The sequence below is a fragment of the Opisthocomus hoazin genome, chromosome 8 (genome assembly GCF_030867145.1).
Source record: "Opisthocomus hoazin isolate bOpiHoa1 chromosome 8, bOpiHoa1.hap1, whole genome shotgun sequence".
Lineage (NCBI taxonomy): Eukaryota > Metazoa > Chordata > Aves > Opisthocomiformes > Opisthocomidae > Opisthocomus > Opisthocomus hoazin.
The window spans coordinates 56789970-56806604 of NC_134421.1; the positions used below are offsets into that span (position 1 = coordinate 56789970).

At 43.1% G+C, this 16635-nt stretch overlaps 1 protein-coding gene across 1 annotated transcript in view; it reads right to left on the bottom strand.

Annotated features, from left to right (window-relative positions):
- Positions 1–478: 478 nt before the first annotated feature.
- LOC142362326 (GRAM domain-containing protein 4-like) overlaps positions 479–16635 on the bottom strand; it is a 58091-nt gene continuing 41934 nt past the window's right edge. Inside the window, exons 8-20 of the mRNA XM_075429561.1 lie at positions 15095–15186; positions 13435–13526; positions 10778–10826; positions 10231–10302; positions 8871–8914; positions 8665–8774; positions 7260–7414; positions 6031–6066; positions 5212–5229; positions 4034–4181; positions 3455–3548; positions 2298–2382; positions 479–668 (exon numbers count right to left, since the gene is read on the bottom strand). Coding sequence (XP_075285676.1) covers positions 519–668; positions 2298–2382; positions 3455–3548; positions 4034–4181; positions 5212–5229; positions 6031–6066; positions 7260–7414; positions 8665–8774; positions 8871–8914; positions 10231–10302; positions 10778–10826; positions 13435–13526; positions 15095–15186 — 1145 coding nt within the window. The 3' untranslated portion in view covers positions 479–518. The remainder of the gene's footprint in view (positions 669–2297; positions 2383–3454; positions 3549–4033; positions 4182–5211; positions 5230–6030; positions 6067–7259; positions 7415–8664; positions 8775–8870; positions 8915–10230; positions 10303–10777; positions 10827–13434; positions 13527–15094; positions 15187–16635) is intronic.

A 16635-nucleotide genomic window follows, 5' to 3' on the forward strand; every position in this document is an offset into this window, starting at 1 on the left:
GAAGTACTTCTCAATATCAAACAACGAGCAGAAAATCTGGTACAACGGTTGCGTGACTTGGAGAAAAGTTATTTACAGGTGATCAGTTTAAAAGAAGGTTCAGTCATATGTTAAGAAAAGCTTCAGTTGCCCAAAGGGTATTTGAGACTTAGAGAAGCTTAAATCTTTTACACTGTAAGACTGAAACAGGAAAACTGCATCTGAGGGCCAGGCCCTTCCTCCTCACCCACAGACACTCTCAAGCCATCAGCTTTTCACCCCAGACTGCACAGCAGAGCAGCCCTCATGCTCCCGATGAAGCATGCGGGGCAACGGTCAGTGAAACTTCGGGGCAAGCCTTTCTGAAGTGTCAGAGTAAAACAGTCCAGATGCAGCACGACAAGCTAAAGGTTTAAATTAAAGTTCTGAAGCCAAATATAATGACTAATAGACAACTGAATTAAAAAAAAAAAAAAAAAAAAGAGAGAAAAGAACCAAAACAACAAAACCCAAGCACTGGCATAAGGAAAAAAAAGCCTTTATGTTGGTGCTAGCCAGAGAAAGAAGACACAAACGGCATGAAGTCCAGCACAGCAACAGACACACGGCCAGCTCCTTACCTTTTGTGTAGATGGTGTCGATACAGCAATACCCATCCCTGATCCCGGGAGAACAGAGAACACTTTATACTAAAAGAAAAAAAAAACCACAGACCACATTTATCTTATGTACCGAAGAACTGCAACAGGCGCTGAGAAGGTTACACACCTCGACACTGGTACATCCCCCCAGACACAACCGGCACATGTCAGTCACAAACAACAAGAGGGACCCCGGGGCCACTGGGCACAGCATCGCCCGTACAGCATGAACCTGCCTCTCCTCTTCCTCCCACGCACCGTGGCACCCGGCCCCGACCCGAGCACATCGGTACGGCTGTGGTGCCAGGAGCTGGTGCAGCCACGACACAGGGGACCCCACCGGCAGGACACCCTGGTGCTACACGTCTACACCTACGTGGGAGCGTGCCTCTGGGTATCACCTAGAGGCTTCCCTAGAAGTAACATTCAGCCACTGCTTAAAGAACCACCAAGCAGACCAGAAAAAGCATATTTTTCAAAATTAAACAGACAAACAGGGTATATATAGGTTGTTGGGTCTGGGTTTTTTTTTAGAGAAAGTCTGTAACACTAAGAAGGAATGCAGTTGGCTGAACTGGGGAACATCCCCCAGTGGGAAGACACCCCGAGTCTGGCCTGTGTTTCCCACCCCCAAACCAACCCAGTCACAGCATATTTTTATGTTGGCTGCATGATCCCTGTCTCATCTTCCTTCAAAAATCTACACAGATGCAAAAGGACCTTTATGGCAGTGAAGACCTACTAAATAAAGAGCCAGCATTACTTCAAGTATGATGTTTAAAATCCATCAATATGAATTATTAATTCCAATCGGAATGTTGAAGTTACGTGTAAGTAGCCTGCTTTACACACATGCGATATAAACAGAAGGAATTTGTTTGAAAATCTGGAGGTACTTAAGCAGCAGACACTGGGCTGAGGTATTTCTTTGCACAGCATGATTTAATCTGAGGCACTCCTGGCCACAGGGCGTAGCAGAAAGAGGGGTGTCTGTGTTTAAGAGTAGGACAAGTTCAGAGAGGGTAACAAAAAGTGACATTAAACGCCATACAGAGTGATGCAAGGCACAATAAAGCCATCGGTGACTGCAGGCTGACAAAACTCAGCCAGAGGAAGCACCACACTGTACTTGCCGTGCTTCCAATCAGCCACTTCTTGCTTCTGTTAGTGATGGGACCCCACCTAGATGAAACTCCAGCCAGATCCAGTCTGGCCATTCTAATGATTTACCTTTCTCCACTGACAATAATCATCCCTCTTTCCCCTGAGGCAGCTACTTTTAAGATGGTGCATCTACCGACATCAACACCCAAACTGAAGTCAGGATTACAAATTCCTGCTAACAGTAAATCATCTTAAAGCCCACACAGCTCTAGTCAATGCAGGAGTTAAGAAACAACATTAACTTTCATTTCAAAATAATTCAGGAGTGTAAGCGATTAGTAAACTACTTTGTTTTTGTGCTCCTAGGGAGATCACTTGTGGTGCGTCCAGACGGCTAAACAAGCAGTTCTGGGAAATGTTCTTGATCAAAGAATTACATTTTACTTCTAAAAAATATGAATGGCATGCGTATTTTTTTTTCTTCCTCAAAATAACGTCAGCAGAAAAGCAAAACATGAGTAGCTGAACAGAACACCAGCTTTGTCCCCTATTTGCAACACAAAACAGACATACCTTCTGAATATCTGTTATATCCGTTAGCTTTATAACTTTATTTCTTTTAGATGAGCCGGACTTGGAGCTTTCAAAGCACAAGTAACTGCAGACAAGGAAAAAGAATGTTCATTTTGATACAGTATTCTAAAACAAAGCTCTCCATATCCCTCCTGTCACTTCTGAAGTTTGAAGTCTCACAGGCTAAAATCAGCTTCCAAAAAAGAAAGCAGCACACAATACACGACTCAGTTATGGCTTCTAATTTAGAGCAAACATTTGTAATTCTAGCAACTGGCTACCGTGTCTGAAAGCCCAGAACATACTGTACGCACACATGCACACAAAAATCTTGTATTTATATTACAGCACTGAACAGTTAAACCTGACAGGCATTTTAAAGACACAGGAAGCACGTATATCCTTAAACAGTTGAAATACCAAATCTCAAAAGGCTTATAAATCTTTTACCATCCTAAAAGAAGATTAACGGAAAACACTGTGTTAGTTTCATGTTATTGTGGTGCAGACAAAAGCACAGATTTCTAATCACTGGAGAGTGGTCTCCATCACTAGGTGACATGGCGTACAGATGAGCTTTAATTCCATTCATTACATTCCAAACGAATTTCAGTGCGAGACCCAAACAGTAGTGACGACAGTGATTCAGCCCTGGGAGGCTGAGGGATAAGTAAGAATTAAAAAAAACCCATAAAAATCAAGCACTAGTTTTGAAACCAAGGCTTGAATTTCTTTTTGCTGCACATTGCTTCAAGGAAGCTACACATTCAATTGGCCTTAACAAAATAAACTAAGAGTATTTGCCAAATAACCACTGACCACAAGTCTCAAAATATACTTTGCTCTTAGGTTTCTTTTTTATATATAGAGAGAGACAGTATGTTATACACATCAAGAACTACAGCTTCTAACAACTGACTACACAGAGCTACTCTCCATTTCTATGCAAGCCTTTCCAAGGCAAAATCACATTTGTTAAGTGTTACCACACCCTAGATTCAGCTCTCCCTCCCCTATGGTGCTTCCCTGAGGTTTTAAAGCACCATGAAAAGGCATTTTTTGTTTCAAAATACCGCTAAAGGATTACTTTTAGATTCAAATTTTTCAGTATCTGTTGCATTTCCCTCCTAAGAATTGCGTGGAGTGCAGCAACTCACTTTTCTGTGACATAAAGAACTCCATTCCTGATGTAGTCGGTAGGCATCTTCCTGTCTCTGTTAATCAAGCAGCAGCGCCAGCCGTTTTCACACACTAAAAGAGTCACACAAGAAATCTTACTTTAAGAAAGAGAGAAAGACAGGCATTACCCCCAACAGTTTCCTTATAAAACCACAGAAAACACTGAAAATTAAAGTTTAGATACCTAAAGCTAGAAGTGTTTACAAATAAAAGCCTAAATGAGGCGTTTTTAGACATTGCAACACCTGTTTTAACACCGGTTTAAAAAAACCCAAAACACCCCAACAAACCAAAACAAAAGCCACCCACACAATCATTCCCTTTAACTTGACTGCTCCATTTGCATTACCACAAAAGCCACACCAGGCTGTGCATTCTTTCAAAGAACTGTAAGGATGGGCAATGAAAGAGATCATCTCCATTCTTCCTAATTTAAAGCAAGTCTTTTCAATCAAAAGCTCATACCACTATGTTGCACACAAAGGGAATTCAACTTTAAACTATCCTTGGCTCTTCAGAAAATACTCTACTCATGTAGCCTTCCCGTTGCATAATACCTGCCAAAGGACGCTCGTTTTCCGACAGGTTGAAAACTTCATGGAAATTTCCCCTCTTGGTGGTATGAAAACGACTCGTGTCTTCATCTTTGCTTATTCCGGTTGGGGCGCTTGAGCCCACGTAACTCCTGGATGCTGCTGCTTGGAGCTGCAGAAAAATAAACACGATTCCCAAATTTGAGCAGCAACATTTAAGCTGCGCTCCTAAAAATAACTTGGCTAACTACTCTTCCTAAAAAAAACAAACAAACTCTGTAATGCAACAATTTTCATCAACTACTTCAATAAAGTTAACTTTGGACTACTGCACTACGCTACTGCTATAGCACAAAACTCTGCCGTGCTATCTGAAATGATGCCGTGAAAAGCCAGAATTGAAGACTCAATAGTCGGCAGACTATTAAGCAGGTATTCTTTATTGCGGCGCCGGGCACACGGGGGATCTCTCCTCCAAACGTGTGCACCGAAGAGACACAGTTACTAGGTATTTATGCTATGTTAACATACATATTCATTACATTTCCAAGAAATGTTTATCATAGTAATGGCTTTTCCGAGAATTCATTAATATATGGTAATGTCCATCGCACATGTTTGTTTGGCGTCTCTCAGCAGGGGTCTTCAGATTATCCTGCAGCCTCCTTATCTCTGTAGTTTGCATACCTGTTCTCCCAAGGCCCAGGGCCTAAAGGGATTATTCAGGAGTCTCTTGTCTTGCAACCATCCCAATATTCACAAAGAACCAAGACTTGTTTCTGACCACCTGAAGTGATAACATCCCCTACATGTTACATTTGTTACATTTACACTATCAGAAGATCACCTTTCAAAGTGCTGCCCCTTCCTTGATGGACACCCTTTGCAGGGGTGAAAGCACATGGTGCTAAATGCACCTATCTTAAAACACCATTTTTCTACAGCAAAGGGTATATCCGATCAGATACAGCTAAGTCACGGCACACAGCTCCAATTACTACACTAGTGGGACTACTAACAGTTAGTATATTATCAGTACTTGGCTCGTCTTCAACAGACAGACCAAGCACAATATTATTGCACAAAGTAAGTTTAGAAAGAAAAACAGAGCAAACAAAGAAAATGCCACACAAAACTGCATAAGCCCATTATGAATACAAACGCTAAAACTGAAAGGAAGTTTTCCACGCTACGATCCATACCTTTTCATGCCCTGACAGCTAGCAGGAAAAGAAACAAACACAAATGTGACAGTGACAAAAGAAAAAAGTGAAGTCTATTTAACAGTATAATACATAGAAGAAAACATGAACTGAGTGACACTGCAAGATCTTGCTCACAAACCAGGAGACTACACACAATGAATGCAACTAAAAAAAGAAGAGTTATCAGTGGTTAGAGCACACCAGTTCAATTTACTCAGGCTGCGTTAGAGCCGTTGATCTTTCCTTTGCTTTGAAGATGCAATGAATTTTGAGAGTGTTGACAAGTGAAATAAAACCAGAATGGCTGTCAGCATCCTTAAGGGGGGGGGGGGGGCAAAGGTAGCATGGAGTTCTCAAAACCAAAGTACTCGAGTGAAATCTATTTTTAAACAGAGCTCCTGAACCACTGCAGATGGCCCCAGTAAACAAGCCCTGCTTCTGGAAGGACGGCACACACAGGTTCTCCTGGAAAGATTCCTCGTGTTTGCTTTCTCATCGTGGCGGGGCACCACACAATTCCAAAGGCTGGCTTCTGTCATCGAAGCATTAACAGCCCCGTGCCTAGTCCTACCGTACACATGCAGTTAAACACCCGGCAAACTGTCAGCGTGCAAGCTCAGGACTAAGCCCTTCTTCCGTCAAGGCCCGATGCTGCCGGAGGCCAGCCAGCCTCCGCTGCTTTTTTTTGCGCTTAAGTTGGCAGCAGTTGACACTTTGCAGGATTCAGCACTAACTGCAGAAATCCACAGCAAATGAAAACATGCACACTGCAATAAAAACCAGACTGACGACACAGGCATGACAGAGGGTATTCACCATCCAGCTTTTAGGGTAACTGTAATACAGCGATGCCTCGGGGGAAAAGAATAAAGAAAGTTGACATGGAAAGCAAATGGTTGCTGACTAACTGTACTCTTGGGTCAGTTACTGCCCCTCTGCTGGGCCCTTACCAATGGTCGAGCCCCTGGAACCAAGGGAAATAATCGCTTCTCCAACAACCTGTGTGCAAGCAAGGATCACACAAATATTTGGAAGTCATTCCTGGACAAGTTATTCGGCTGCATATGTCATAACCAGGTCAAACTCCATGGCCCCAAACATACAAAAGGTCGGTGCAAGAGGTCTAAGGCTTTGTGTGCTGGAATGAGGATTATTCCTGCTCTCTGCTACACTGCTTCCTACCTACCTGATTTAAAAAAAGGTGTTTAAACTGCAGTACCACATCCCATCTGGCGGCTCAAGATGTGAGAAAGTTCTGCCCTTACTTCCAGTCCTTCCTAACACAGGCAGATGTTTCCTCTACCCTTGCAAGAAGCAGCTAACTTCTCCATAAGCACCCAGGCTTGAGAAAACCTATGGTCAATTACTAAACGGAAAGCATTGCATCCAATTATTATAAACCTTAAATCTAACCGGAAGTGACTGGATTTGTACTGCTGAAGAGTCCTGACTCTTTACAAACGTCATCAACAACCTGGAGGTAGGAATACCTGGAGGCATTCCTTTCCACTTGAGCTGTCATCAGCTTCTGACAAGCAACCTTTATCCACCAGACACTGTTGTCAGGACTGCTCCTAAGGTCACAGGCTCAGAATGGTGGTATAGGCACTGAATACTGTGTCATGTCTAGGTTTATGGTGTCTTGTATGCTGCTCAATGGGAAGAAACCAAAGCAAATGCACATATGCTGGCACTACATGCTTCTAGGCTCTGCCTTTTCTATGGAAAAAAAAAAAGAAAAACCTATTTGGTTTTTACCTTTTTGTACGAAAATATATTCTTTATATTATGAGGTTCCCAGAAATCTCTCAAGGGGTAAGAATGTTTGTCTAAAATCATTGAGACCAAGTTCATGTTTTCAAAGAGATCTGAAAGCAGATAATGCAGTCCTGCGCATCCTTTCCAGGGAGACAAGCCAAGGTCATCAAGTCAGGCACAGTAGTACTAAAACCCTGCTCTATTTGGCAAAATTTAAGCCATAAGGAGAAAGGGATCTGATTTTCAGATGTTGGGAACAGAAGGACGAAAAGATTTATTAGCCTTACCCGTCTTGACACTGTAGCATTAGATCTTTCTTTGAGCTGAAGATCTGTCAGGAGACTTGTCCAGATGATATACGGAGTGTCATACTTAGCCCTTAGTCTGGGGCATCGTTTGAAGATAAAATCAGTAAGGAAAAACTTGATTCCAGCACAGAGTCCTGAAAAAAAGATCACTTTGGTAGGCATGTTGAAGGGGGATTAAGCACATCACTGTTTTGATCATATTTTAACAAGCTCATGAATGAAACCAAATTCTGTAAGTATCTTCAATCATACTGCTAAACCATTCTCTTGGTTTTAATACTTTGATTCTTCTTCTACAGGCAGGAAATTATTTTTCTTTTCCTCGCCTGCCCAGATTCCTTCCTCCCCATCCCCAGTTCTTCTACACCACTTACACAGCTTCTTATTACGCAACACAACATTAAAATCTTTCAAACATACACTCCTTATCACCAGAAGCACTCTGAAAACTTGATTACTTCCAAAACAGAAAACACACCAGAACATTAAACTCTGCAGCTGCTTGCAAGAATTTTAATGGCAACAGAGGGCTCTCATGTACTACATTAAACTCTATCTTCCAGTCCACTATGTCCTCCGATCTTCTACAAGGTATTTCCTTGCATTCTGCCAGGGTTTGAAACATTCTCTCAAAACTTTACTGACTGCTATTCAGACCTCTAAGAGCCAGAGTCAAAAAAATGATTCCTTAAACATCTAATTCAACTGCCATGTCAAGCAAACCTACGTTTATGTTCGAGCTAACACAATTTGAAGTGCAGTGCCACTAAAAGTAATACTCAGTTGATCCTATCATTTCTTTAATTAAAAGAAATGACAATTCTTAGTTCACAGGATGACGATTCATGTCTTAGACAAAAGACAGTCTCATGCTGTAGCGAAAACCCTTGTTTCCCAATTCTCAGTTGAAAGTTTCAAGCATCTGCAACTTCACCCACAGTAATCTGTTCATCTTGTCCAGCCTGTCCTCCACGTTTTACAAGTAGTCCCATTAGCCCCTTCCTTTCCTTCCAACCCTGTCATCTTTGTGCCTTCTATGTGGTCCCACATATTTAATCTGCAAGGCCATATGAGCTAAAAAAACCCCAAAAACAGGACTTCTTGGAAGCCTTATAGCTGCCAGTCTGAAGACCTCTGCTAACAGCTCATCATAAACTTCCCTTCTTCAAGGAGCAAATGCATTACCCAGGCTTTTTGCTATTATATTAGGTACCCAGAAATGGTTTTCAAAATGCACAAGACAAACGATGCCAAGCACAATGAAAATACTTTAAAACACTGCATGATTTAATGCCGTGTTTTCTTTCTTAAACTCTACAATTCTCCCTCGAAAGATCATGCATGAAGTCTAGACTGTAACAGATCAATTACTTATTGCATTTACCCATTCCAAGTCCAATAATCCTGTAGGGCAAGAAGCAGGATGCAATAAAGGCTGCCCACAGAGTAATGTAGAGCTTCTGTGTTATTTCTGGCTGGACCCACATGAACAAGCTGAAAACAAAAAAAAAAAAAACCAACAAAATTTTATTGCTAGCATTCCAGACATTGGTCGAGTCTTGTTCTAAGAGGAAAAAAAGACTCACTCACTTCTTAATTTTTTCCAGTATGTCTGCCATATTGCCAAAGAGATTCTGCACAAGAAGCAAGAGAATTAAAACCAAGTCCTGCATTATTTTGCTTTTGTTGTCCACATAATAGAAACCATCAGAGTTACCTTACTCTGCTGGTAATAAGCAATTCCTGGAAGTGATTTTTTTTTGTAACTAAATTTCAGCCATTTATGTACTTCACAACTGAGTAAATACAGAACAGAATAGCAATACTTGATAACTTCCACCTCATTTAACACCTTGTTCTGTAACTCACAATTAATTCTTAGAAGTGAAGAAGCTATTTGACCCTACCGTCATGACTGGAAAGTGTTTAGATCACCGCAAATATTTTAAATTAAGCTGTCAATCTAAGAGTTAAGAGCTTCTGTCAGTGGCTAAAAAAACGGCAATTTTCTTCACACATTTTGAGCACTGACATCTCAGGAAGTGGTTACCGAGTTCATCACGTGTTGGACTCAGCTTCTTCAGAAACACACCACCACCAGGTGTTCATGATATACCCTTTGAGTTACTAGTTTCCTCGTAATTCCAACAACTCTTGATGCAAACAGACCCCCGCTCAGCAGTAAGAGGGTCAGACATCTTCTCCAACCGATTCTTGCTGTCACAGCACTTGTAAGCTTCATCTTCCCAATAAATTCCCAAGGGTGTTCATATAAACATAGGCACCACCACCAGCAGAAGGAAGAAGATGAGGGCACACAGTTGGCAAGAGAAAGGTACGCTACTTTCAGCAGTGCCACATTGTTAGACACGGCACAGGGCTGCACTTCAACCGGGTGGTGGAGTCACTCAGCTGCTAGGGTAGCTCACCAAACTGGTGGACCTGGAAGAAAGCCTCCCCTCACCCTCTCCAACTCAAGCAGCAGATTTCAGGGCTGTGGGGGGCGGTGGTGTTTAAAGAAGATTATTTCAGAGATGTTGTGCAAACTGTTGCCTTAACACAGCTACACAGACAGCTGAAGGAAAAGGGTCACTTGCAGCAGTTTTGCGACTAGCAGATTTGGGATATGGATCCAATACTCCAGTACACTGATAAGATTCACCACCTAATCTACATTTTCAGAAGCTTGTTTGCATATATTAGGGGAAAAACCGCCAGAAGCTGCTTCTGTTCCCCTTCAGACCTTGCTCAGAGCAGTGACAGGAGAACCTCGACCAGTTAGGCATCTCACCGACATCTCTACTGCTCGTAAAGATCCCTATGCAAGGAAAGCATCGCTTGTTTAAGTGTTTGTTTTCACATGCTGCAGAACAAAGTACTCTGACCACTTGCACTATGAACCTCCTTGTTCTAAGGAGGCAGCTGAAGAGGTCCAAGCGCAGCACAGTACCTGCGCCTTCTGAGCCATCTCTAGAGCAAGCTGAAACTTTTCAGACAACGTCAGGTCCTCTTTTGGGGGATCCTTAGACAAGAAAGAGACAACCCATTAGTTTTCAGCTCAGCTAAAATTATCCTGGAAGCAAGGCCTCGCTAAGTCTTACTAACAGGTTTGAAATTCAAAGAACTCCATCTTACATTAATACTTCCAATACTTCCTGCTTAAGGCAGGATAGACAAATATTTCTTTCAAAAATATTACAGAGAAAACAGAATGTAAGGCTTCTTGAAGATCCAACAGGCTCTAACTTGCCCCAAGTTGGCGTATTAACATTTATTCCAGAAATGACATTCAAGTTCGGAGTATTTTACGGTGAAACACCCAAACCTAGTGCTCTTAGTGAAGATTTCCAAATTCAAAGAGAAAGAAAAAAGCCGTGGTGTCTTTCTTTGCACCTCCCTCTTCCCTTCTCTTACAGCCACCCACACAAACACAGAGGAAGGCTGTGAAAGCGCAACCTGTAACACAGACATACAGCTCAAACCAACCAAAGACCTACCATGGGTTCAGAAACTTCAGGCACAATGCTCCACTGTATTCTCCAACCCCTAGAAGTTAAGGAAATAGTTAAAGAGAGCAAGTACTTCTTCTCCACCTGCCAACATGGATTATTTGTAAGAGCTTAAAAAGTAGTTTATTGCAACAAGCACTTGTGGGTTAAAAAAAATATTTTAAAAAATCCCCAAATCAACAGAGAACCCACAAAACAACATAAGCACAAGTTGCCAACCACAGACACCTTTAAGGGTATATACATTAAAGAAAAAAATTCTATGCGCTACGTAGATACTACGCAAAATCAGTGCTTGCAGGTTTTACAACAAAAGGGAACTGTGTGCACAGACATTTTTTCTTGGTTTTTGCACCAATAATGTGAAAAAATGTGAATAAAATTATATCAACTTATACTGGAGCCTATTTGCCACTGGTAATTTTCAATTAGAGTGCCAGACAGCAAGTATTACTTAAGAAATCAGAAAATTATTTTCAAATATGCACATTACGATCCTCCTCACCATTTTAAGCATTTCAAGGGGGAAAACACCATCGGCCTAAAATAGCATTTTTAAAACATCCTCTCAATACATAAAATGTTTTTTTTAAAGAAAGTCTCAATTTTTAACAGAGACCGAATACACAAATGGAAGATACTTTGGATAAAGTATGCCAAGGGCCACTGAAAAAGGCAAAACTGCAATTTTAGGCCTAGATGAACATTCTCTCCAGGGAAAAGCAGCAGGGTTCAATATTACAGAATCACAGAATCACGGCATGGTGGGGGTTGGAAGGGACCTCTGCGGGTCATCTAGTCCAACCCCCTGCCGAAGCAAGGTCACCTACAGCAGGCTGCACAGGACCTTGTCCAGATGGGTCTTGAATATCTCCAGAGAAGGAGACTCCACAACCTCCCCGGGCAGCCTGTTCCAGGGATCCGTCACCCTCAGAGGGAAGAAGATCTTCCTCATGTTCAGACGGAACTTTCTCTGCTTCAGTTTGTGCCCGTTGCCCCTTGTCCTGCCACTGGGCACCACTGAAAAGAGTCTGGCCCCATCCTCCTGACACCCACCCTTGAGATATTTATAAACATTTATTAGGTCCCCTCTCAGCCTTCTCTTCTTCAGGCTGAACAAGCCCAGCTCCCTCAGTCTCTCCTCATAGGAGAGATGCTCCAGTCCCCTCACCATCCTCGTAGTCCTCCGCTGGACTCTCTCCAGTACCTCCTCATCTTTCTTGAACTGGGGAGCCCAGAACTGGACACAGTACTCCACATGGGGCCTCACTAGAGCAGAGTAGGGGGGGAGGACAACCTCCCTCGACCTGCTGCCCACACTCCTCCTAATGCATCCCAGGATCCCATTCGCTTTCTTGGTAGCCAGGGCACACTGCTGCCTCATGGTTAACCTGTCGTCACCAGGACACCCAGGTCCCTCTCCGCAGAGCTGCTCTCCAGCAGGTCCACCCCAAGCCTGTACTGATGCATGGGGCTGTTCCTCCCCAGGTGCAGGACCCTGCACTTGCCCTTGTTGAACCTCATCAGGTTCCTCTGCACCCAACTCTGCAGCCTGTTCAGGTCTCGCTGAATGGCAGCACAGCCTTCTGGTGTATCTACCACTCCTCCCAGTTTGGTGTCGTCAGCAAACTTGCTGAGGGTGCACTCTAACTCTTCATCCAGGTCGTTGATGAAGAAGTTGAACAAGGCTGGGCCCAGTACTGACCCCTGGGGGACACCACTAGTTACCGGCCTCCAACTAGACTCAGCACCGCTGACGACAACCCTCTGAGTTCTGCCATTCACCCACTACTCAATCCACCTCACTGACCACTCATCCAGCCCACACTTCCTGAGCTTCCCTAGGACGATGTTATGGGAGACAGTGTCAAAAGCCTTGCTGAAGTTGAGACAGACAACATCCACGGCTCTCCCCTCATCTACCCAGCCAGTCATGCCATCGTAGAAAGCTATCAGATTGGTCAGGCATGGTTTCCCCTTGGTGAATCCATGCTGACTACTCCTGATAACCTTCTTTTCCTCCACTCGCTTGATGATGACCTCCAGGATGAGCTGCTCCATCATTTTTCCTGGGATGGAGGTGAGGCTGACCGGCCTGTAGTTCCCTGGGTCCTCGAGGCTTCTTGCCCTTTTTGAAGACTGGAGTGACACTGGCCTTTCTCCAGTCCTCAGGCACCTCTCCTGTCCTCCAGGACCTCTCAAAGATGATGGAGAGTGGCTCAGCAATGACATCCGCCAGCTCCCCCCACAGCACTCGTGGGTGCATTCCATCGGGGCCCATGGATTTGTGGGCGTCCAGATTGTTTAAGCGATCCCTCACGCATTTAAAGCGATGTTCTCCAACTACTCTGAATACTGCAGAACACTTTTTTTTTTAGACCTTTGAAGTGTTGTGGAATTTGTCTGAGAAGATGCAGCATCATTTATGATGACCTAAGTCACAGGAAACAAAGATAATTCCTTAGACTAGCCAAAAATCGTAGAAATTGAGCAATGAAATTAAGGATACCAGAGTCTGAATTTCACTTTGTTAAACGTAACTCACAACATTAGAAAAGGTAACAGTTTACAACTCAGTGCAAGAATAATAAAACAGCTTCCAAGCAAAGCATTACAAGAGAATAATCTACTATTTAAGTAAATACCTGGCTATGAGGTAATTTAGGGACAACCTCAAAATTGCTAAAAAGAAGAACATCGGAATGGCCCAGCCATGCCATACAGCATTCATGTAAATCTGCAGATCAAGAAGAAAAAAAAGAAGAAAAACAGAGAGATGTGGATTACAAACTGTGGTACAGTGAGCTGTATGAAATGCCGTTTCCCATTGTTCTGTTGGGTTCAGAATCACACAACTCAGATCACAGAAGTTAATAAATTTTTTAGCCACCCCATGACAGACAATAGCACTGCATTCATGAACGTAAAGTGGAAACTGTAAGATTGAACTAAATCTCCAGAGATTACACTTCAATAGTTCTCAGCTGCTCGAGAAAATGAATATTCCCAACACTGCAAATACATGAAGGTACAGAAAAAAAAAAAGCAAACCTTGAAGTCTGTGAATCAGCTACATAACTGTGATACGGTCTGCCCTCACCTAGATCAGCTGAAGCAATGGTATAGTAGCAGAGTTATAACAACTAGCCCTTACAGGGCAATAGGATAAACTCCTGCTGTGTTATTTCAGGTCAATTAAATGCCAAATTTTTACCAGGCTTCAACAGATTGCAGGAAAACAGATCGTTCTTACCAAATACAGCAAAAAAGTGCTTCAAAAGGTATTCTGTCCCCTTCCCAACTTCTCAAAATACAGAGACTAGAGCCTCCCTGATGACAGACATGAGGCTTTTTACTCCCAGCCCCAAAACGAAGCACTGCTCCAGCTCCGAGGTCCCAGAGCTTTCTGAGCAACAGCTGAAGTTCCTTCTTTCAGCTTCTATCTGAAGAATGGATTTGTCAAGAGAGATGAGAGAAAAATTGGTAGATTAGGAGAAGGAACGGATACAGGGCACTGGGAGGGGGAAGTCTCCTCCTCAGTATTTCTTCAGCTGTGCCATGCAAAGCAGCATCAAATAAGGCTCTATAACTGACAGGGATGGGTCTTTTAATGAAACAGTGTGTGATATTTTCACCAAACACGTTCATTCAGCTACAACTATCGGTATTAATTCCCTTCGACAGCAAAACATTTCATATATACTGTGTCCAAAAGAATTTAGACCATTCAATTAACAGTTAGAAGGAAAACAAATCAAGAATCCACTAAATAGTTATGTCACTTTGTGGCACACAAACCTCCTCACATGGCACGCGAATGCTTGAACTTAGCACACAGACCAGACGTCTGCACATTAAATCAAGGCATTTTGTCTCTCCTCAGTAAGTACGATCCTAACGACTGGCAAAGAGCGTTCACGGTGAATGATAGCTTCTTATCAAACAGAGCCACTATCAGCATTGCAGCCCTAGACAACAAGAGATTTTCCAGAGGCTGAAGTAACCATCAAGTTACAGGACTGGGAGACAGGAAACAAGAAACGAGGGAACAATGCCCAGATCATTCTAAGCTATTTTAACAGTTACAAAACTATCCTACAATAAACCCAAAATATACAGTTTAAGTGGCTTTGAAATATAACTGAAAGTGACAACTACTGGTTTTTTGTGTTAGATGAAATTACATTATTTGATTTGACTTAAACTGCAGCATAACTCCTACTCAGATATAGCAGTTTCAACGAATTTCAGTAAATAATACATTTTAAAAGTTCTTACTACTCCTGGAGGAATGGGGTAACTTACAATAAAGGCAATAGCAGAAGTGTAGATAGAATACCAGCCTGATAAGGCAGAAAGATTCGTCACAAAATTAGTAACAGGTTTGGCACCTCTCTCTAAACAGAAGCGGAGAAAAAACATCATTGTTAGAATTAGCTGGCAGTCATTAAATCACTTGTAAATGACAAACAACCAAATTAGAAAATTAATAGGAATATTCAAGACATGTAAAGATAAAAAGGCTTACCCAAAGTAAGAAAAATTAAACCCATTAATATAACTGAACAACTAGCTAAGTAATGCATTTCCAAAACCAAAAGTGTTATTTAAGACAAAGCTTATGTCTGAACTCTGAGGTATAGGCAAAAATGTTCAACATCCTCTACAGCGGTAGCCTGGAAGCCGATAAGCAGTCTGTTCTGAGCCCTGTTCATTCCACGCCAAAGACCTCCGCACAGGTCCCTTCATCCCACTGTAAAACAAGGCAAAGTAGCTTGACTGGACTCCAAGCCACTGAGGAACGATTCGCCATGACCTGAGCAAGCTAGCTTAGAACCAGGCTAGATCTCTCTTGGTGACATTTCTGCAGCAGTCGATGGCACTGCTAGCACTTCACCGCTTACTCTTCCTAAGCCAAGAGGCCCAGGACCTTGCTGCCTGAAGAAGCTTGTGTCCCACCTCTGCAGACCTTTGCTCTCGCAGTCACTGCACGGGAGACCAACCTGCGCCAGGACAGGCGTCACTCCCATGCGCAGATGCCCACAGCCAGCAAGAGCAGCTCTTCTTCAGCTCCCTAAAAAAGACTCGTCCTTCACCCTTCCTTCTCCTCTAAGCTCTTTCACCACTTCGGCAAACTAGCCAGGGGACACACAGAGCAGAAGAGGACCTTTGCTTTCTCTGTTGGAACACGCGGGTTTCGCCTTCCCTGCTGAGGAGAGTGATGACAACTCCTGCACAGGAGGGCCCCAGAAGCACCCACCCTGGTCTGCAGGAGAGCTGACAAATTCCAAAGGCTTTCCTCGAGAAAGCCTACGACTTGCTGTCCTAGTTTGTTTGCCTTGAAATTCAGCTATCCTTGACACAATCCCTATGGGAAGTAATTAAACAGTTAGGACTGGATTTCCTTGAGCATCAGTGGCACAACCAAAGCAGCAGATGAAATAAGCGGCAGGGCACGCCTGGGGCACTGGAGGAGGTCATGGACTACAGCACTGCTCCACCATCCGACATCGAACCTGCAGAGAAGGTCAACACCTGGAAACCGCTGGCAACAACAGGGGCTTGGAGATCAGCCAAGGGTCTTGAGAGGTCTCGTCGGTCATCAGGCACCCCTGGGCAACAGGGATCTAGATTTTGTGGCTCAGCGAGTGGAAATAAAGAACCACTGAAAGCTTAAGCTTAATACTGCTTTTTTTAAAGCTATTCTGAAGGCAATGCACGTGCACCATGAAGAAGAGGTCACAAGTATTCTCCCAAATGAAACTGAAATGGACACCAGTATTAGAATGTGGAGAACAAAGCTGACCTTACATGGAGATTACAGACCCTCATTTCAACTTCACCTT